The sequence below is a fragment of the Peromyscus californicus genome, unplaced genomic scaffold, assembly GCF_007827085.1.
Source record: "Peromyscus californicus insignis strain IS unplaced genomic scaffold, ASM782708v3 Scaffold_3__1_contigs__length_106647218, whole genome shotgun sequence".
In the NCBI taxonomy this organism is placed as follows: domain Eukaryota; kingdom Metazoa; phylum Chordata; class Mammalia; order Rodentia; family Cricetidae; genus Peromyscus; species Peromyscus californicus.
In genome coordinates, this window is record NW_026294551.1 from 2,619,198 (window position 1) to 2,641,827 (window position 22,630).

General features: G+C 46.5%; 1 protein-coding gene across 2 annotated transcripts in view; it reads right to left on the reverse strand.

Annotated features, from left to right (window-relative positions):
* Positions 1-9,714, reverse strand: part of Rptor (regulatory associated protein of MTOR complex 1) — a 347,185-nt gene extending 337,471 nt beyond the window's left edge. For both annotated transcript variants that reach the window (XM_052755707.1, XM_052755706.1), the window contains exon 1: positions 8,722-9,714. In XM_052755707.1, coding sequence (XP_052611667.1) covers positions 8,722-8,883 — 162 coding nt within the window. In that variant the 5' untranslated portion in view covers positions 8,884-9,714. The remainder of the gene's footprint in view (positions 1-8,721) is intronic.
* Positions 9,715-22,630: the final 12,916 nt, after the last annotated feature.

A 22,630-nucleotide genomic window follows, 5' to 3' on the forward strand; every position in this document is an offset into this window, starting at 1 on the left:
TAACGGACAAGCAGCTGCACACTACGTGGAATTCTGTAAAGAGTTGAATCCATCTAAATACCACAGCCTCTGTGACACTACAGCCCCACACTCAAGCCCTCACTGGCTTATTGGTTCACTGGATAACATACATGTTTCAAATGTTGACATATTCCATTCACATGTTCATATCATGTTCTCATTAGAGCACTCTTTTAAGTATTGGGATCTGTCAACTGCCCAGAGGTTTTCCAAGCTCTAATTTTCATTTGAAAGCTCAAATCTTCTCACTGGCAACAAATGCTGTCAGATGCTTTCCTTAAAATGACAGCTCATGCTGGGCAGTGCTAGCACACGCCTTTAATCCCAGCACTTGAGAGGCAGAGGCAGGTGGATTTCTGTGAGGTTGAGGCCACCCTGGTCTACAAAGTAAGTTCCAGGACAGCCAGCCAGGACTGTTACACAGAGAAACCCTGTCTCAAAAAAAAAAAAAAAAAAAAAAACCACAGCTCACTTGTTTCATTTTCAAGAATACACGCATGTCTTCCAACTATACAGGCCTAATACCCAAAGAAGGTGAATCACAGTGTTCCTAGACTCAGTAGCTGGCCCTACCCTACTTGTCTGCAGTGGGGCCTCTCTTCCACAAAGGTAGAACAGGAAGACAGGAAAAATCTTGGGGACATGAGAAAGGGAGAGAAAACACTCACTCAGGAATCCAGCAGAAGTCTCCTGCCAGGAAGAATTTCAGTATAATTAACTGCTTATGGCCCTTCTCCCTTCCCATGATAAACCTACAATTTTCTAGAAATCTCATCGGAAATCCCACTAACAGGGAAAGGATATGAACAAAACTCCTCGTGCAGCCCTAATGGCTCACGGTTTTACCTTACTAGTCTTTAATTCTATACAAGACATCTCCAGAGCCACCTTGCTTATCTCACTTATCAAAGGAGAGAAGGGAGAGCCACCAAGATGACGCTGATGCTAAGAATTAATTGTGACTCTGCCATGAGGAGCCTATTTCGGGGCATGGCTTACTTTCTCTGACTCTTTTGTTTGCTTGGTTAGTTGGTTTTTGGTTTTTCGAGACAGAGTTTCTCTGTGTAGCCCTGGCTGTCCTGGAACTTACTCTGTAGACCAGGCTGGCCTCGAACTCAGAGATCCGACAGACTCTGCTCCCGAGTGCTGGGATTAAAGGTGTGTGCTGCCACAGTCAGCCTCCCACTCTTCTTTGAAAGGCATATACTCTGTTCTCGGGTGTGTCTCACTTTCTCCTGAGCTCCTCTTTCTCTGAATCCTCCTGCTTAAACCTATATTAAAATACCTTCAAATGAGATCTTCAGTTCTACTTCACCTTACTGACTAATCCCGAAATTCTTTTCAGTGAATTTTTTTTTCAGCATGGAAGCCACAAATCCCAGTTTGACCTGAGTAAGTAGAAGAACTTCTCAGGCTACTTGGAGTAACAGGTGTTGAGCTATGTCTGTCCCCTCACCATTGATAACTGACAGTCCACCCTATACACACACACACACACACACACACACACACACACACACACACACACACACAGTGTGTCAACAGACCCCTCCTCTTTGGTCATAGAGCAGCCATCCACCTAGCCACCACTACCCCTTATGGCCACCAGGCTACACACACACACACACACACACACACACACACACACACACACACACACACACACGGCCACTGGGCCCCTCCTTTTAGGCCATAAGGCCCATTTCCACCTGGTCATCACCCCCCTCCACACAGCCATTTCCACAAGGCCACCCCCAACTATGGCCTCTGGGCCTATCCTCCCAAGCAGCCATTGGTCTGTTATGAAGCATAAGAGTTAACAGCTGAGAAGTGATAGCATACACCTTTAATCCCAGCACTTGGGAGGCAGAGGCAGGAAGATCTCTGTGAGTTTGAGGTCAGCCTGGTCTACAGAGCAAGTTCCAGGACAGCCAGGGCTACACAGAGAAACCCTGTCTAAAAACAAAATCATTAACACACAAAGGCACAAGCTCAATAATTAAGATTTAATTCAAATAATCATGTTCCCTTGCTTTATCAAGGACCTTCTCAAGTAAAACCAGAATCCTTTTAACATGCTTGGCATGTTAGAATACTAAGAACAGACAACAGCCACTGGTTCAGGTGGCCTCCATCTGCATCCATGCTAAGATGCCACAGTTTCCTCCTCTCCGGCACCACCAGTGCCAGCATCAGCAGAGGAGAAAGGTCAATGACATCTTCCATTATGGTAAGAAAGCACTGGCCTCGGAGACCCTGCCAGCCTACTTCCTATGACATCAGCACCAAGCTGCCCTCAGTGTCTTGTTGGGACCTGCCATGAAACCTGCATGGGAATGTTTTAAGACAATATGATATAGTTCAGTTTTGCTTCTGTTAGAAGTGGGCTTTGTTTTTCAAGGACCTCTTCCCTTCACTGCTGCTATGTCACGTGTGTGACTTTAAGGAAGCCATCTACTTAGGGCTCCAGTGTTCTCCTCACCAAGAGCACAAAGACAATAATCCCCAGGTAACTTTCAGTACAGGTGAGCCTTAGGAGAGAGATCTATGTTGGAAGTCCTTGGTAAACTACTTACTCTCTTTCAACAGGACATTTAGTCGGGTCCTTTCTATGTGCCTAGCACTGCTAGGGACTAGCACAAACTAACTCCTTGCTTTATGATAAAAGTTTACTTTTATCTGGCTGAAAGAGCGTGGAGACGAATATCAGAGAAATGGTGACCCCAAATAGCCATGAGTTCCTGGGTTCCTGCTTCTGACTGGCTATCCCAGGCATCACTACCGAAGAACAAGCAGGCAGTTCACAAGGCTTCAAGAAGCTGGACTGTACTCTGCTCTACCATTTCAGAAATCAACACAGAGCACCAGGAAGGAAGTGGCAGAGCAGGGGCTGGAGAGATGGCTCAGCGGTTAGGAGCACTGGCTGCTCTTCCAGAGGATCTGGGTTCAATCCTCAGTACCCATATGGCAGTTCACAACTGTCTGTGGCTCCAGTTCCAGGGGGATCTGGCAGCCTCACACAGACATACATGCAGGCAAAACCCCAACATACATTTAAAATAAATAAAAAATAAATCTTAAAAAAAAAAAAAAAAGTCAGGTTGTGGAGCTGCTGGGAAACCAGTCAGTGTGTAACTGTCACGACCCAGACAATTACACAGCTGCCTGGACTAGGGACTGCAGCTGCAGCAGGGCAGCTGCAGCAGGGCAAGACATGCTGTGAGGTGACTCACAGGTCCTACTGACGCAACTAAGCAGGATTGAAAAGAGAGAGAGAGAAAATTAAACTACGTATTTGCAGCTTCTACAACCGACTGAATGGTGGTGAATACTGTGACCAAGACAAAGAAGGCATCTGAATGGTAGTTCAGGGAGGTCAGAAGTACAGACTAGCTGTGAGTGTCACTGGCATGTGACAGAACTGAAACCATGAATCAGACAAGATTAGTTCACAACAGGCCACATCCCTGGGCACTCCCCACTTAGGTATCAAGCAGCAAAGGAGTCTGAGAAGCAGCCAACAGCAATCAAAGGGGAAAATCTGACTTTCATGAAGACCCAAAAGCAAGTGATGAACAATGCACAGAGGGGTCAACTGTATCAAATGCGAAAGGGTCAAATAAGGTTGAGGAGAGAGAAGGACCTTTAGATTTAGGAAGGAAGGGTGAGCACAGACAGCAGCCCCCATGGAGTGGAACAGAGCCTAACTGGAATGTTCTAGGAAGGGTACAAGGCAGCAAGGAAGAGGGGGCCACAAAGGACTAGTAAACACTGAAACCACTCAGGCTCCAAAGACAGCAGAGCAGATGAGCCTCCTCCTGCTAGTTACATCTACACTCCCGTGTGCTCATCAACAGCCCTACATACATTAGACAGTGTGTCTATCAATAGTCCTAATCACATTAGATGGTACGTCTATCAATAGTCGTACACTGACACAGCATACATGTCAATTATTTCTTTTCTTTTCTTTTCTTTTTTTTTAAGGCAGGAGCTCACTCTAAATCCAAGCTGACTTGAAACTCAATCATTCATTTGTATAGCCCAGGCTAGCCATGAATACACATTCTTGCATTCACATGCCCAGGTATGAGCCACATGCCTCTTTCAGGACAACAGTTCTCAGATTTCCCAGGTTCCACTCCACATATATGCCAGCCAAAAGATACATCTGAGACCAAGTATCCCACCCACCCACTGTCCATCGGGAAAATGAATACTGTAAGAACTATTTATTATTTTTATTTTATGTGCACTGGTGTTTTGCCTGCACTCATATCTGTGTAAGGGTGTTGGATTCCCTGGAACTGGAGTTACAGACAGTTGTGAGCTGCCATGTGGGTGCTGGGAATTGAACCCAGGTCCTCTGGAAGAGCAGCCAGTGCTCATAACCGCTGAGCCATCTCTCCAGCCCCCCTGAAAGAACTATGAAGTACAACAGTAAAACAAACAGGTGAGAAGGATACACACCTCTTCTGCCACCAGCCCACGGATGACTCACTGAACTCTAATTCATGTGTCTAGTTACTTGACAATTATATTCCCCAAACACTATTGATACATATATGTAGCATTCCCTACACCTAGAATTAACCAAACAACAATCTAACTAAAAGTAACTTAGTAATTAAAATGTTAACAGGAGGGGCTGGAGAGGTAGCTCTGCTGTCAAGAGCACTGGCTGCTCTTCCAGAGGTACAGAATTCAATTCCCAGCAACCCATGGTGGCTCACAACTGTCTATAATGGGATCTGATGCCCTTTTCCAGCATGCAGGTATACATGAAGACAGAGTACTCACATAAAAAAATAAATAAATTTTAAAAAATGTTAACAGAGCACTTAAAAACCAAGACTCGTTCAAAACAAGGAATGCAGAACTTGGACTGAGGGTGGACATTGTGGCTGGATGGCAAAAACCTCTTAAGAGTTGTCAGCAGCCAGGTGGCGATGGCTCACACCTTTAATCCCAGCACTCAGGAGGCAGAGCCAGGCGGATCTCTGTGAGTTTGAGGCCAGCCTGGTCTACAGAGCAAGATCCAGGACAGGCACCAAAACTACCCTGTCTTGAACAACCAAAAAAAAAAAAAAAAGAGTTGTCAGTCAACTTTGGTAATGCCAATTTTAGGAATCACTAACAAGGATACTAGATGGGACACTAATAAGTAATCATTAATAAAATACATCTAGGGCTGGAGAGATGGCTCAGAGGTTAAGAGCACTGACTGCTCTTCCAGAGGTCCTGAGTTCGATTCCCAGCACCCACATGGTGGTTCACAACCATCTACAATGAGATCTGGTGACCTCTTCTGTATACATAATAAATAAATCTTAAAAAAAAAAATAAAATAAAATAAAATACATCTAGAAATGAATTTAGGGGCTTGAGAGATGGCTCAGTGGTTAAGAGCACTAGCTGTTTTTCCAGAGGTCCTAAGTTCAATTCCCAGAACCCACATGGCAGCTCCCAGCCATCTTTAACTGGTCCCAGGGTGATATGATGCCCTCTTCTGATGTGCAGACATACATGCAGACAAAACATCCAGATACACAAAATAAATGAATCTTTTAAAACACTAATTAATTAATAAAAGCACACAGAGCTGCACCTCATTCTTAGGAAGGTGCAAGCCCAGGCTCTCAGAAGGTCACCCCACACTGTGGGACAGACTGACTAGGACTGCCAAGAGTAGTTGCCATTATTTGCCAGGTCACACATGGATAATTCACTAGCCAAACCTTCCCCCAGAGGCTCCGTTTTGCCTTCAGTGTTGGAATGCTTTGCTTTAAAATCTCTGAAGTAAGACTAACATTTTAAACTGAAAGGCTCACATATAAAACTTAGTTAATTAATTAAAAAGACAGACATAGTGAGCTCACACCTTTAATCCCAGTGAAAAGCAGAGGCAAGTAGATCTGTGGGAGTTCAAGGCCAGCCAGGTCACATAGTTATGATCAGGTCAGCCAAGGCAACATAGTGAGAGTCTATCTTTAAAATTTTTTTACTGTGAGTTCGAGGCCAGCCTGGTCTACAGAGCAAGATCCAGGAAAGGCACCAAAACTAGACTGAGAAACCCTGTCTCGAAAAACCAAATAATAATAATAATAAAAAAGAAAGAAAGAAAGAAAGAAAGAAGGAAGGAAAGAAAGAAAGAAGGAAGGAAGGAAGGAAGGAAGGAAGGAAGGAAGGAAAGAAAGAAAGAAAGAAAGAAAGAAAGAAAGAAAGAAAGAAAGAAAGAAAGAAAGAAAGAAAGAAAGTTAGTTTAAAAGGGGGGCTGGAGAAATGGCTCAGTGATTAAAGAGTACCTAGTACCTAGGTTCAATTCCCAGCCACCACATGGTGGCTCACAACCATCTATAATGGGATTTGATGCTCTCTTCTGGCATGCAGGCATACATGCAGATAGAGCACTCATATACATACAATACACAAATAAGCAGCTCTTTAAAAAAAAAAAGCTAGCCATGATGATGCGTATCTGTAATCCTAGCATTCAGAGGGCTAAAGGAGGAAGATTGCTGCCAGTCCAGTGCCAGCCTGGGCTATGCAGCAAGTGCCAACAGCAGCCACAACACTAAACAGGGCTGTCAGAAAAGAATTTTCTGGCTTCCCAAAGAGAACACACACAAGAGCTGACTGAGCTCATTAACTGTGGCCTACACATCCTTCCAGAAAAGCTGCCAGACACCAAGTCATATGACCTGCTGCATCTGTCTGTGACCTGAAGCACTCTTCTGGAACCTGGCCAGTGTCGTTCATTCGTGCCACCTTCCAACCCTTGAGACCATTTGAGTTTGAGTCTCTACTCAGGAGACTCTGTGACACCAAAGTCTCACAAACTTACTGAAAGGCCAGAGGCAGCAGCACACTTTCTTCCCTGTCTTCTAAACAGCAACTCAGAAGTTACTAAGAACTTACACTCCACCCTCTCCCACCCCAGACAAGGTTTCTCTCTAGACCAGGCTGGCCTTGAACTCAGAGATGGGCCTGCCTCTGCCTCCTGAGTGCTGAGATTAAAAGCCACCACCCAGCAAAACAAAATACACACACACACTTTAATGATAGGGCTGGAGATGCAGCTCAGTTTGTAGAGTGTTGCTTAGCATGCACAAGACTCTAGCACCACATAAAACTGGACATGATGGTACACACCTATAATCCTAGTATCAGAAATTCAAGGTCATTCCTGACTACATAACAAGGCAGCCTAGCCTGCAAGAAACCCTGTCACCAAAAAAAAAAAAAAAATCAATGCCTACATTAAATGAAAAGTGCAGCGCCCAATGGTGGTGGTGGCACACACCTTTGATCCTAGCACCCGGGAGGCAGAGGCAGGCGGGTCTACAGATCGAGCTCCAGGACAGCCAGGGCTACACAGAGAAACCCTGTCTTGGGGTGGGGGGGAGGAGAGGGCACATTTCAAAAGAACAGAAAAAAAAATTTTTTTTTAGATGAAAACTTCACCAACTAGAATGGGAAGGAAAATTAAGAGTTGCTTTAAAACAATTTTATTTTTACATATACAATGCAAAAAGAAATTCTGATTTCACTAATACTAGAGATGCCCATAAAACAGACTTTATGCAGTCTCTCTCAGCCATCAGTTTTATTACTTATACTGCTCTTATTCTTGTTTGCGACAGGGTTTACACTCTAGTGCAGGCTGGCTTGGAACTGACTGTGACCCTCCTGCTTCAGCCTGCAGAATGCTGAGAATACAGATATGTCTTACCACGCCCAACCTAAACTGCTTTAGACTGAATTTTCAGAACCTTCTAAAATCAACAACTGAAACACTGGTTGCTGCTAGAACTATGTGAGGAGTTCAGCATCATACACCTTTTAAAACAACACCTTTTAAAACAATCACCTCCAGTAAACATAAAACTATAAACAAATGACACATTATAACACCAATTTCCTCTTTCATACTGAAAAGTTCACACGAATGAAAGAAGCCTAGAAGGAGTAAAAAAAAAAAAAAAAAAGAAAAGACAAACTGTGAGTGCACACAGACAAGGGGTAGTACTACCCTTTTGTTAGACCAGGAAATAGATGGAAACCAACTGCTCATGACACTCCAACAACATGAGAACTTCCTAAAACCTGAACCCAAGTTCCAGCCTCTCATACTCCATACTCCCTAATTTCCACTGAAGATATTCTGTCTCCAAGTCATAGCAACAAACAGCCACATACGGGGGGGGGGGGGGGGGTCATCCTTCCAGATAAATTGTTTGTAAGACTAGGATGCAGCCTGCTGCAACTTTAAAATAACTCTGTCTGAATTTGTTATTGGCTAAACCTTTGCAGTAATCTTGTTTCCCAGCATATTGAACCAGACAGCTGTACTTCAATCAGTCTGGTTATTTTAAAAATCAAACTACAAAAGTCCACTAAGCATGCGTTCAAGTCTTATACTAAAAGGCATATAAGCATTTGTGGTACAACAGTTCCTAATTTACTTTTTTTTTTTCTGAATTAAAACTTCGTTTGAATTAATGCTACCCAGTGAGTAACGTCTAGCCACACCAGCCATATCTATTTTCAACCAAAATATGAGTCTGGAATAGCTTTTGGTTTTTAGTGCAACATGTGGCTTTGAGATACCAGCATTTTTCCAAAGACGCTGTTCTTGTTCACAACTTTCTTAGTTGGAAAAACTACCAAGTTCAAAAGCTGCCATGGGAATCCACTCACCCGATCCTTCATTCTCCAGCTCTGCGCTAAAGATTTGGAGCCTTCGATTTTCTCACAATGTCTTTTTTTCATAAAAGCCAAAGGCAGGTTCCAATCTGTAAGGTCGGCCTCATCTTCCTCCCCGAGTCCCATAAGAGGCGACTGCAGCATCTCCGACTCCATCAGGGGGGGAGGGGGAGGGGGAGTCCTTGGCAGCAAGCGCTCAAGAACCTCCAGCCTTAAAAACTAGTGTGTACCAGAACTGGAGAAATAAAATACAGGAAAACGGGGAGTTGGGGGAAGAAATGGTGGGAGAGTGTTCGAAGATCTTATTCAGGCAAAACACTCGGAGATCTTTATCTCGAACTCTGGGCGGGAAGTCGGAGGGGGCGGGGTGGGGGTGTAGAGCCGGTGGGTAACCAACCCGCAGCCCCAAGAGCTGCGCGGGCACACACGCGCCCCAGCCCACACCCGCAGCTCCGGAGGCCGTCGGTTTCCGGAAGAGCTGTGGGCCGGACTGTCAAGGCGGGAGAGACTTCAGGCCTGGGGGATGACCCTGCTCCCGGCCTCCAACGCCTCAGTGGATCCCAGGGCAGCCAGGCCGCCCCGCTCACGGTGCGGGTTCTCCCACTGCGCTGGCCGGGCTGAGGCCTCAGGAGGTCGGGCTCAAGGGGCTTCGGGGCTCGTCCACCGGCTCTCAGCCCTGCGGGTCCCGCACTCGCCTGAGGGGCTGCAACCTGAGCCAGGACCGGCCCATCGTGCCCGTCCGCAGCCGGCTCCTCAGCCCCGGGTCCGCGCGGCCTGACCCGTCCTGGCCTTCGGCTTCGTGGCTCTCTCCTGTCCGGGAACGAGTCCCGAGACACGCGCGACACGGGTCTGCGGACCACACAGGAAAACTGGGCTTATTGGGTCAGGGGAGTTTTGCCCTCTGCTCTGGAGCAACAGTAAAACTCCTCTCATCAGCACATCAAGGAGGACGCCATATTGCCAAGATCCAGCATGCACCGCTGTCTACGGCGTGTCCGATAATCCAAACCTCTTCAATCGTTCTCGCCGCTCTACCCAAGCGCGAGCTGAGAGCTCTGAGTTCTGTCTTCCCCTCCCCCCATCTCGTTACCGGGGTTACCACGTCGTCCTTTCTCAGTTGATCTCCACTAGTTCAGTAGACTTGCGTTACAAAAACCAATCCTGAGATTGAAACTATGTCCGTTTAGTTATCTTTAAAAGCTTTTTGCTACTACGAAGTATGGTCCTTTATATTAAAGAAAAAGACCACTTTGTTTCGTCCTGATTTTAAAAGGTGGTTTAAAAAAAAAAAAAGCCTCAGCAGGGCGACGGTAGCGCAAGACTTTAATCCCAGCACTCCGGAGACAGAGCCAGGAGGATCTCTGTGAGTTGAGGCCAGCCTGGTCAACAGAACGAGATCCAGGACAGGCACCAAAACTACACAGAGAAATCCTGTCTCGAAAAACTGAAAAAAAAAATAAAATAAAATAAAAGCCTCATAAAAAGCATTCATGCCGGGCGGTGGTGGCGCACGCCTTTAATCCCAGCACTCGGGAGGCAGAGGCAGGTGGATCTCTGTGAGTTCGAGGCCAGCCTGGTCTACAGAGGGAGATCCAGGAAAGGCACAAAGCTACACAGAGAAATCCTGTCTCGAAAAACCAAAAAAAAAAAAAGCAGCATTCATAGTAAAACACGTAAGTCTGTTGGGGCTTTCTTTTTAATATTTCCATTTTTAAGAGGAGGAAGATTTCATCAATTACAATTTTTTTTGTCTGATCTACCTTTTTTCTGAGCAGTTTATTATTCTTTTGCTACAGCTTCATGTGCCAATGACTAAAGCTGCTGCTGTCTGCTCACTGAAGCATGCCTCCTGCATTACTTCTGTTTCAAGTCAGTAAATCTCAGTTATTGACATATCCTGAGAACTGTATTGTTACAATGGGAATATAAACTAAATGTGACATGTGGTGTCAGCCTTGCAGAACCAGGGTGCTATTGAGATACTCTTAACCTTTAGCTACAGTTCAGGCAGGCAAAGGGACCCGTCTCACCTCTGCCTTCAGCCTTGGCGTTGGGGGAGCCTCTGTTAGCATCAGTATAACCAATTTCAAGCTGTGTGACCTCAGTCTTAGGTTCCTGAACTGTAAAGTTTGGGTGGTAATATTAAATGATATTACTGAAAGGATATAATTCGTTTGTGAAGATGCTTAGGTCAGCCTAGGCTGCAGAGTAAGATTCTGTCTTTTAAAAAGAAAAAAAAAATCCCCAGCTGGGTGTGGCTCTCTCCTTCAATCCCAACACTAGGGAGGAAGAGGCAGGCAGATATCTGTGAGTTCGAGGCCAACCTGGTCTACAAATCAAGTTCAAGGGCAGTCAGGACCATTACACAGAAAAACCCTATCTTGGAAAAAAAAAAAAAAAAAGGTGGGGGGAGATTTGCCAGGCAATGCTCAGCACTTGGGAGGCAGAGCCAGGAAGATCTCTGTGAGTGAGGTCAGCCTGATCTACCAGGGCTACACAAAGAAACCCTGTCATGAAAAACAAAGATGCCTAGGACATAGCAAGTCCACTGAGCATTAGTGCTGACTGGTCCACCACTCCAATATAGTCTACCAACTGTATGCCTTAGGTTAGTCTCCTGCAGATACCATTCCTCAGAGTAGATCCATGGTTGGACACAATGTGGCAGTCCCTACCACAATCCAGGTAGCATCTGAGTTCCTTTCAGCCTGAGAGTCCGTGTTGCAATCCCAGATCTTCCTCACCAGCACTTAAGTGTTTCATGTAATTCCCTGTTCAGTTATCATCCCAGGAATTCTTGTGGTTACTGTATCACACAGAGCCCATTCTTCTCAGGGCAATACACCAAAACAGAGTGTCCCAGCAGCAGCGGCGGCGGCTTTAGGACTTCCAAGATCTCCAGAAGAAATCACAATACCTCCTGCCTTCACCTTGTCCCTCTACCCTATTTTGTAGTCCTGGGGCCCAAGGTGCCATAACCTCGGGCTGCAGAGATTTCTATTGCAGTCATTTTGCAGGAAGTCACAGAAAAGAAGTGGCATTGTTCCTTAATTGCTCTGTGACCTGGAAAATTTGTTTCATCTGTTTCTTCACCTGTAAAGAGGTGGATCGTGAGAAACCCACAGACTTTCAGGTATTCCAAAAGCAAACAGCAATAGACTAGGGAAATCGCTGTAGGTGACATACTGACTGTGCGAGTGTAAGGAGCTGAATTCAGTATCCTGAATCAGGTGTAGAGCTGGGAGATGGCTCAGTGAGTAAAGCATTCACTGCACAAAGGTGAGGACCTGAGTCAGATCCCCAGCACGCATGTAAAGGCAGATGTAATAGTGCACATCTGTAATCCCAATACTCACACTGCAAGGTAGAGGTGGAGACAAAAGAATTCCTGGAAACTGGAAGGCCAACGAACCTAATGTATGCAGTGGTGGATAAGATAGGATATGCAGTGGTGGATAATAAGATAGTATATGCAGTGGTGGACAATAAGAGACCCTGGTATCAAGCTAAAAGTCAAGGACCAAAGCCCAAGGTTGTCCTTTGACCTCCACATATGTGCCATAGCATGCATGCACCTGTACTCACACATGTAAATGTATACGTATACATATATACACACACATACACACACACACACACACACACACACACACAAAGGCATGCCTAGCCAAATTAACAAGTTTCAAGCCAGTGAGAGACTCTGTATACAAACTAGGTGTGATTAGAGCCACAGCTCATGGGTTAAGAGCACTTGATACTTTTGTAGAGAACAGGAGTTCGATTCCCAGCATCCACATCAGACTGCCCACAACCACAGGTAACTCCAACTCCAGGCTATCTGACACCCTCTTCTGGCCACTGTGGGTACCCACACACATGTGATATACATATACATAAACAAAGTAAATCTTTACAAAAGAAAATCTAGGTGGGCACATCTTTAGGAACAACACCTAAGACTAGCCTCTGGCCTGTGCACACATGTACTCACATATACACAAGCATATATGAACTTATATAAAAAAATAAAAAAGAGATCAGGTAGCAAGGGAACCTACTGCCTTAGATCCCTGAATCATGGGGTGTAAGAAGACAGAGACTTGGGGTTTGTATTTTTTACTTAGTCAGAGCTATGGACAGGAGACAATACTCTCTCTCCAAAGTTCCCTTCAATGACTGAGTTTCATCCCACACACCCCATATACATACACACACACACCACACACACCAGATATATCACCCATACACAATACACATACCACCCATACACACAATATACACCCAATACACATACACACCACAGACACATACCACACATACACAGCACAGAAATCAGTATGGTAGCTTATTGTGCAATTCCAGCACTTGGGAGGTGGAGGCAGAAGGCTCAGAAGTTCAAAGTCATCCTCGGATACAAGGCAAATTCAAGACCAACCTGCGATACATGAGATTCTGTCTCAAAAAACAAAACAAACAAACAAACAGAATCTAGCCATCCAGTTCCCCAGTGCACCACCACTTCCCGCAGGTACCGACAAGGCCCTGCCCCTCAGGCTCCCTGCCTGTCACATGTAATCTGTGATTCATGGGGAAGCCAGGAAGAAGTTAACAGACCAGCTCCCAACCTGAAAGTTGAAGAACGTGCCAGATTATTTCATTTAAAAGAAACCATCTTGCACATGTCCTGGATGCTTCCATTCAGGTCCCAGACAAGCCCTTGGAAGAGCACTGGAGGATTTCAGCAGGCAGGGCACCCCCATAGCAAATGACAGGCTGAAGAATGCTAAAGGGTTGATGTTTCTGCCAGGGCAATCCAGTCTCCGTGTCATGTGATCAGTTGGCCACTTGGGCCTGCAGTCCATTTCAGCGTCCCCTCCGTCGTTCATCAACAAGGCCGCCAGTTTCCATAGAGCTGTTCACTGAAACCATCTAATGATGAAAACGCACGTTATACATTTCCAGAATTGTGTAAAATCTAGTCTGAGACAAGATATGAAAACAGAGGTGGGAGTTGAGGATGACCTCCCACCCCCGCAGTCTGTTACAGTCTCTGCCTACATGAGAAAGGTGTTTATAAACCAAGTGCCTCTGAGACCAAGAGCTGACGGACAGTGTCAAGATGCAGACTCAAGCAGGAAGAGAGGAAGGGCTTCCAGGCCCAGCTCTGACCTCGAACTAGCAGAAACACTGCTGACCTGCCAGACAACAGGAGTGGGACCCACAACATGGCGGGAGACCTCATCGCCCCTCACCAGCACTCAAACTTTGACTGCCAGGCTAAGGAGATAGCTCAGTCAGCAAAGAGCTTCTCCTGCAAGCATGAGAGCCCGAGTCTCAGCCCCAGAAACTCATGTGTTTTGTTTTAAATGTGCTGGGCACAGAAGCACATGCCTCAGCACTCTGTGAGCTCAAGGCCTGCCTGGTCTACATAGTGAGTACCAGGCCAGGCAGAGCTACACAATGAGACCCTGTCTCAAACATTAAAAAAAAAATTGTTTTTAAAGTGCAGGAGAGGCAGTACATCATTAAAATCCCAGTGCTTGGGGTGGTAGAGACAGGCAAATCCCTGGGGCTTGATGGCCGGCCAGCCAGCCTAGCCTATTTGTCAAGCTAGTGGCCAGTTAGAGACTCCATCTCAAACACAGGGTGAAGGAACCTACAGAGCACCATCCACCATTGTCCTCTGGCCTCTAGCATCTGTACCTTACACACACTCAAACATGTACACACATGAACAGAGAGAGACACACACACAAACACATATCCTTGGAACCCTTAACAACCTGATGCCAAAGACAGAGTGAAGTGAATAAGAGGCAGACACAGGACCTGAGATGTTGGTCATGGATAACAGCGGCCAGCAGGACGGAGGAGAGCGCACACAGGGCAGGAGCTCTGGGTAAGAGGCTAGACAAACAGCCCTTCCCAAAAAGAACTGATGTCGCTGTCTTTTCAGCACCTTTTAGCTTGGCTGGGGCCTGCTGCAACCCAGACACCCTGTTCTGGAGGCAGAAGGCCATCCCAGCACAGACAGGCCTGCAGGCAGGCCAGGCCAAGTCATTCTCCAATACTGCAGATGCTCCGCCAAATCAATCAAGGGCAGAGAATGTGTTTGGTCATCAAGAATAAGGAGCGGGGCTGGAGGTCAGGAAAGTCGAGGAGACCTGGTGCTTCGCTGAGCTCTTGTTTTCCGCACCGGAGACCAGCCAGCTCCGGGGCTTTCCAGAGAAATCTATGCTTAGTTTAAAAGAAACCAAAATAGATACAAGGTACTTTGCTTTTGTCTGAGCGTCAGTACTGTTTTTAGCAGAATCCAAGCCGCCTCCCTCTGCAGGTCAGATGTTTTGTTGACAGCAAAGTGAGAAAGGAAGGGAGGTGGGTGCCAGGCTCAGCATCACCTTCAGTGGAAAACAGGCTGCTGAGCCTGGTATGTCTGCCTCCTCTCTCCTGCCACCCTCTAAAGACGCAAGGCTCTTCATGCCTGCGCGCGCCCTCTGGAAGAGCAGCCAGCGCTCTTAATCCCTGAGCCATCTCTCCAGCCCCACAACTTTTTTTTTTTTTAAAAAAAGAGGAAGAGAGGGAGAGAGAAGGGGGGAGGCTGGAGAGAAAGCTCACTAGTTAATGGCACGTGCTGTGTAACCCCAGCATTCATGAAACAAGCTGGGTACCTTGCAAACTCTCGTAACTCCAGCTCTGAGGGGTCCGATGCCTCCTTCCAGACTCTGTGCGTTCATAAGCATGTATACTTGTGTACATACACCCACACAGATATAGCTATACATGGTTCAGCAAGTAAAGATGCTGTGGCTGATCCTGACAGGCCTCCTTCCTCTCCCAGGTCCCAGGAGGTGGAATCACAGACATAGGACCTTTGACCATTACAAACACAGCATTAGGAGAAAGGAAAAAATGACACAGGCTGAGGTTGTAACTCGGGGCTACAGGGCATGTCTAGTATATGTGAGGCCCTAGTTCAATTTCCAGCACTGAGAATAAAAAGGGTGGAGGAGTGAGGGATGCTACTCAGTTGACAGAGTGCTTGCCTTGTGTACACGAGGCCTTGGGTTTGAACCCCAGCATACATCGGACATGACAGTATATGCCTATAATCCTAACACTTGGGAAATGGAAGCTCAGTGCCATCCTTGGTTTTCTGTCACGGTGACATGTATCCTAGCTTGCTTTCTGTCACTATATAAACGCCATGACCACAAGCAACTTGGGCAGGAAAGGGTTATTTTACCTTACAGGTTGTAGTCCATCCTTGAGGGAAGTCAACACAGCAACTCAAGGCAGGAGGCTGAAGCCAAAGTGAAGGAATACTGTTTCCGGGCTCATGTTCAGCTGGCTGTTCTCCTTAGACAGCTCAGAGTTACTTGCCTAGGAAAGGCACAGCCCACAGTGGGCTGGGCCCTTCTACATTAATTAGCAATCAGGAAATGCCCCACAGGCATGTCCACAGGCCAATCAGATGGAGGCAACTCCTCAGCTGAGTCTCTTACCAGGTGTCAACAACCAAGATGAGCCATCATAATGTGAATACTGAAAGAATAACTTTGTCTCATCACAGGTGGGTGGCATGGGGTATGGGAGATCCTTGTCTTCATCTGTCTCTGATAATTTCCTTGTGTAAGTGAGGACGTGACCACTCCACGGTATGGTTGGGGGGAAGGTTTATGTTGTGGATATGAGGAAGAATACAGTCAGAGTCATCTGGAAGAGTCCAGAGCAGGGAGAGAAAGTAGCAGACTAAACTGGGCCATGATGAGGGCAGGGAACAAAACAGGAAGACCAAGAAAGATAGAAGAGGGTGCATGGCAAAATGGCAGGGTTTTATACATACACACACACACACACATATACACATATATATATATACACATACATACATACATGCGCACGCACACACACACACGAGAAGCTGGGGGAAGGGAAGCTGGAGTTTAGTGTACTGACAGGGTGAGAAGAGCCAGGATGCCAGCGTGGACTCCATAACAGGTATTTGTGATGCTGAGAGAGCACGCACTTTGGTATGCTAATAGGCACCACAGTTAGTCATTTGTCCAGAGTTTCTTTTGAGCCTGACACCTTGTATTAGTTAAGATATGCCAAGTGCTAGGACAGTCAAATAGTTCAATATAGCATTTGGTGATCCCAGCACCTCAGAGAGCTGCTGCCAGCCAGAGGATGTCCCCTCCACGGCCAGGCCTGTGATCACTGTGACATCACTTCCAGCTGTCTCCTTCAGTGGACTGTGGCCCAGAATCTGTACACCAAATAAACCCTTTCCTTCCCCAAGTTGCTTTTGATCGGGGTCTATTTTAGGTTTAGAAACCTAAAATAAGGCAAACTCAATCCCACAAGCAACAAACAAAACACGTGGCCTCTTGTGTCCAGTGCTGGAGGCAGTCAGTCTACCCTGGAGCTACAAAAAGTAAAACTTTTAAAAGTTACTAGACACTTCCATATTGCTTCCAAAGAGGTCATTTCAACTTGCAAACGATGCAGCAGGAAGATTTGATGTCATCCTACCTACTCAGATTGAGGGTCAGGAATTCTTATTTTACAGAGTTTTAAAAATCTGGATTTTTAAGAAAAATTTTAATTTGAAGTGAAAAGTGGCACTCACTTCTGTTTTGAGATGCACTTCTTGGGAAAGTACAGGAAGCCTCAGGAGTCACATCCTCTACACAAAGAGTGCAAAGGGCTATGGGCTAGTGCATGTTGAACCCTCTAGGAATTGTTTGAGGATGTGTGTGCATATACACGTGTGCAGGTATACTTATGTGTGTGTATGTGTGCATGTAGAGGCCAGAGGAAACCTCAGGTATGTCTTCGAGGATGCTGTCCAGCTCCTTAGAGTCCCTCATTTGCCAGGAGCTCACCAGCAAGACCAAAAGACCCACCTGTCTCCACCTTCCCAGTACTGAATTTACAAGCATGCATTACCATGCCTGGCATTTTTATGTGAGTTCTGGGGCTTGAACTCAGGACTTCATGCTTGTGTGGCAAGCACTTTACCACTGAACCATCTCCACAGCACAAACCCCCCAGAAATTAGAAGGTACTTGTTACGCAATGTATAGATGCCACAGGACATAACCAAGAGGGACTTTGAGAACATGTGCGTGCCACTAGTCAGCCACCTAGATCACAGTCCTCTTCCTGCAGAAGGCAAATATCAGAAAGAAAAAAGAAAAAAATAAAGAGAACAAAAATTTCCATTTGTCTGGAATTACCATTTACAGTGAGGCTGCTTGGTGGCTGGCTACAGACAGCCCAGCTGCTAAGGCTGAGTCTAGTCTGGTCTGCCTGTCTCACTGCAGACTCTGATGGCTGCAGGGAAGGAGCAGGATGTAGAGAAAAGCCGTCTTCACAGCAGCTCCTTCAGGCCCTTGCCACTGGAACACTCTGTGCCCAGGCCACATTCCCGCCTTCATGAATTATTCACGCCGGCCACCTTCCCCAGTGCCATTCCTTCTAGGCTGGGTGTCTTGTCAGCTGGGGAGAAATTTGTAAATGTAATTTGTGTTCTCAATTTTTGCCATAGTTGCAGTCATTATTTCTCCCCATAACTCTCCATCTTCCTCCCGTATTTTCTCTTCTCCACTTTTTAATCAGAGGGACATGTCAAGAGTGAAGCTGAACATTCTGCTTTCTCCTGGCGCACACCTCTTGAGGTGGCTGGTAGCAATGAGGAACACAGCTGCATTCTGAGTGAAAGTGATTGCCAAGGGTATCTACTTCTTACACTTACACACACACACACAACGTGCGTTTGTGCCTGTGTGCCTGTGTGCCTGCGTGCGTGCATGCATGCACAAATATATCCTTTCATTTGAGTATGCTTTGGCTTTTGGATTTTATACCACATATCAGATATTTTCATTGTGATTCATAACAGTAGCAAAATTATAAAGTAGCAACAAAATAATTTTATGATTGGGGGTGTAGCATGAATCTTAAAAGGTCTTATTAATAAAATCAAACCTGAGGCAGGTATTGGGGTGAATGCTGGAAGGTCAGAGAAGCAGAACAAGCCACAACCACCTCACCTAGCCAGTTTCTCAGCTGGCCCTGTTTCCTCAGGCTGGAAGCCTCTCTGTCCTCATCCCAAAGGCTCTCAGCTGAACTGCTGCTCTAAAGCCTGAAGCTTAACCAGCTAAAAGCTTCTCATTTCTGGTCCTCACGCCTTATATATTTTTCTACCTTCTACCATCACTCCCTGGGATTAAAGGCTCACTCCCTGGGATTAAAAGCATGTGTTGCCGGGCGGTGGTGGCACAAGCCTTTAATCCCAGCACTCGGGAGGCAGAGTCAGGTGGATCTCTGTGAGTTCGAGGCCAGCCTGGACTATCAAGTGAGTTCCAGGAAAGGCGCAAAACTACACAGAGAAACCCTGTCTCGAAAAAACCAAAAAAAAAAAAAAAAAGCGTGAGTCACCATGCCTGGCTGTTTCCAATGTGGCCTTGAACTCACAGAGATCCAGAGGGATTTCTACCTCTGGAATGCTAGGATTAAAGGCGTGAGTGCCAACATTTTCTAGCCTAAGTATCTAGTGGCTTTTCTGTTCTCTGACCCCAGATAAGTTTATTAGGGTACACAATATTTTGGGGAACACAATACCACCACGGGGCGGGGGGCACCACAGCATGAGTTGTGGTGTTTTGAAGGGTTGCAGCATTAGGAAGGTTGAGAACCACTGCTCTAGCTCCTCCTGAGACCCTGAAACCATTTGTGCAAATTAGGGAAGAACTGTTTACAGTTGGTTGGGAGAGGTAGTTCAAAGGGTCCTGTCACTCTCCCATCCCCTTTTAGGAGTGAATGTCAACAGTCAACAAGCCCAACTATGACTCTTCTGGGAGCTGGAGCATCTGAATTCATGAAATCTGACTCAGGGTTTAGTACTGTACAAGGTAAAATGTGGTGGCCAAGCATGACCGGAAGGGACAAGAAGTGGCCTAGAACAGTGCTGGGGGGAAAAAAAAAAAGGCTGATAGACTGGAGTGGGCACCTAGGAAATTATGTACATAGAGAGCCATCTATGTTTCTGGTTCAGCCAATGTGGGTATTTTGTTACAGCAGCACAAACACACTAAGACAGTCAATCCCCCTGTCCTGTACAGCTTGCCTGTCCTCAGTTTCAGCATTGCTGACAATCTGAGCAAACGAGTCTGTGATGGTTGATGTCAGCTGTTGGCTTGGTAGGACCTGGAATCTTCTGTGATGGGGTCTCAATGAGGGATTGTCTAGGAGAGGTTGGCCTGTAGTCCTCCTGAAAACGGTTCTCTGAGGTGGGAAGCCCCACCCTGAATGTCATTGGCCCCATGTCATAGCTGGGCTCTGGACTGAATGAAGAGGCTGAGCTCAGCAGCCTCGGTCATTGCTCTTTTCTGGAGATGTGAGGTGATGGCTGCCTCAAGCTCTTGCTGTCCCGACTTCCTGCCATGATGGACTGTGAGCCTGTGAGCTGAAATAAACCCTCCCCCTGTGAGTTGTCAGTCTGTCATGACCACGGAAAGGACAGCAAGACATTTATCTGCCTTTCAAACCACAGCTCAGCGGTCTCAGCACATCACTACTACCCACTCTTCTCCCTCCTCCCAAACTGCAGTCATTCCCAGTCAACACCAACTGCCCATCCACTACAGCTCACTCCACTTCCTGTCTCTGGAAATGACTATTGTAGGGATCGATCACAGGGCTTTTGTCCTTTGGGTCTGGCTTATTTCATCTCCCCATCCCCACCCCCCACTCCTGGGACAGGGTTTCTCTGTGAAACAGTCCTGTCCTGGAACTTACTCTGTAGCCCAGGCTGACCTTGAACTCAGAGATCCACCTGCCTCTGCCTCCCAAGTGCTGGGATTAAAGGCGTGCGCCGCCACCGTCCAGTTATTTCATCTCTTTTTCAGTATTTATCCATGCTATAGCCTTCTTATGTTTTATGTAGCTAAAACAAATACCAGACTGTTAACTTATAGAACAGAGTGTATTTTTCACAGCTATGGATTGAGTCTTAGGCAGGTTCAATGTCTGGTGAGAGTCTGGTCTCTGTTTCCAAGATTTTCAGGATGATGCCTCGATCACAGTGTCCTTCCAAGGGGTGGAGGATTGTGTTCGCACAGGGCAGAAAGGCACAAGGGATGATCTCCATGTTGAGGGCAGCTGTGAGCTCTGCTCACTAGATGCCAAGGTCACCTTTGCAATGGTTAGTGTCGATTGTCAACTTGACAGGCTTTAGAATCTCCTAGGAGACACCCCTCTATGAAAGCCTGTGTGGGGTCATCTAGATTAGTTTAGCCCCTGGGTATGCCAATGAGGGGTTATGTTTAAGTTAATTGAGATGGAAGACCCACCCTAATAGTGGACCCCATTGTTCCCCTTTTACGGAATGCATAAAAAGAAGGGATCTACTGAAACCCAGAATTTGTCTCCCTCAGCCTCCTGCCCAAGTACAGGTGTGAGATGAGCAGCTGCCTCAAGTTCCAAGTCCCGGATGCTATGACTTCCCTGCCATGACGGACCGTACGCTCAAACTGTGAACAAAATAAATCCTTTCTCCTGTAAGTTGCTCTTGTCAGGGAAGTTTATCACACTAAGAAAACTCCCTTCTTGCTGGGCAGTGGTGGCACATGCCTTTAATCCCAGCACTTGGGAAGCAGAGGCAGGTAGATCTCTGAGTTTGAGGCCAGCCAGGTCTGCAGAGTGAGTTCCAGGACAGCCATGACTACAGAGAGAAATCATGTCTTGAAAAAGAAAGAAAGAAAGAAAAAACTCCCTTCTTGTCACTGACATCTAAAAATGTCTAGAGACTTTTCCAGATGACCTTGTTGAGAACTACTGCATGGCACACTGGTCTCTGTCTCCTGAATGGACCTGTGTGCCCCCAACAGCAGTCATGCCTGGCAAAGAACCTGTCACAGTGACAGTCACACACCCCTCATGTCAGGATTGCTTAACAGTACCGGAGCAGTGTCTTAGTTAAGGTCACTGTTGCCGTGATGAAACGCCAAGACCAAAAGCAAGCTGCAGGAGGAAACAGTCTGTTTGGCTTACACTTCCACATCAGAGCCCATCACTGAAGGGAGTCAGGACAGGAACTCACACAGGGCAAGAACTGGAGGCGGGAGCTGATGCAGAGGTCATGGAGGGGTGCTGCTTACTGGCTTACTCCCCCCTAGCCTACTTTCTTATAGAACCCAGGACCACCAGCCCAGGGATGGCGCCACACACAATGGGCTGGGCCCTCCCCCATCAATCACTAATTGAGAAAACACTCTACAATTTTGCCTACAGCCCGATCTTATGGAGGCATTTTCTTAACTGAGGTTCCAGGTTCCTTCCTCTCAGATGACTTTAGCTTGTGTCAAGTTGGCATAAAACTATCCAACACAAGCAGATTTTCATGTAGCAAGCATTGAGAGATTGAAAGACAGAGACAGACAGAAAGAGAGAGAGAAAGAGAGAGAGAAAGAGAGAGAGTGAGTTAGTTCACGCCCATGTGTGGCCAGAGGACCACCTCACCTTCCATTTCGTTTGACAGAGTCTGATTCTACCCTGCCATTATGACGTCCATCCAGATTCTAGGTGGGTTCTGAGGACTGGCACTCCTGTCCTCGAGTCTGCATGACAAGTGCTCTCGCCCACCAAGCCATCTCCCAAGCTCCTCCAGCTTAAAGATTTTAAACTGAAAACAACCCTTTGTCTTCTGCATCTGTATTAAGTGTGTGTTGAGCCCTGTGAGGCTGCAGCACCCGCTGTGAGTGAAGCACCTCTTGGTTTTCACCTTCATCCGGGGAGATATAAATCCTACTTAGAGTCAAGACGGGAGATCACACTATGTCTGAAAATTAGATAAATAGTCTTGTGGTGTCCATATACAAGTAACAGGATTTTCTTCAGT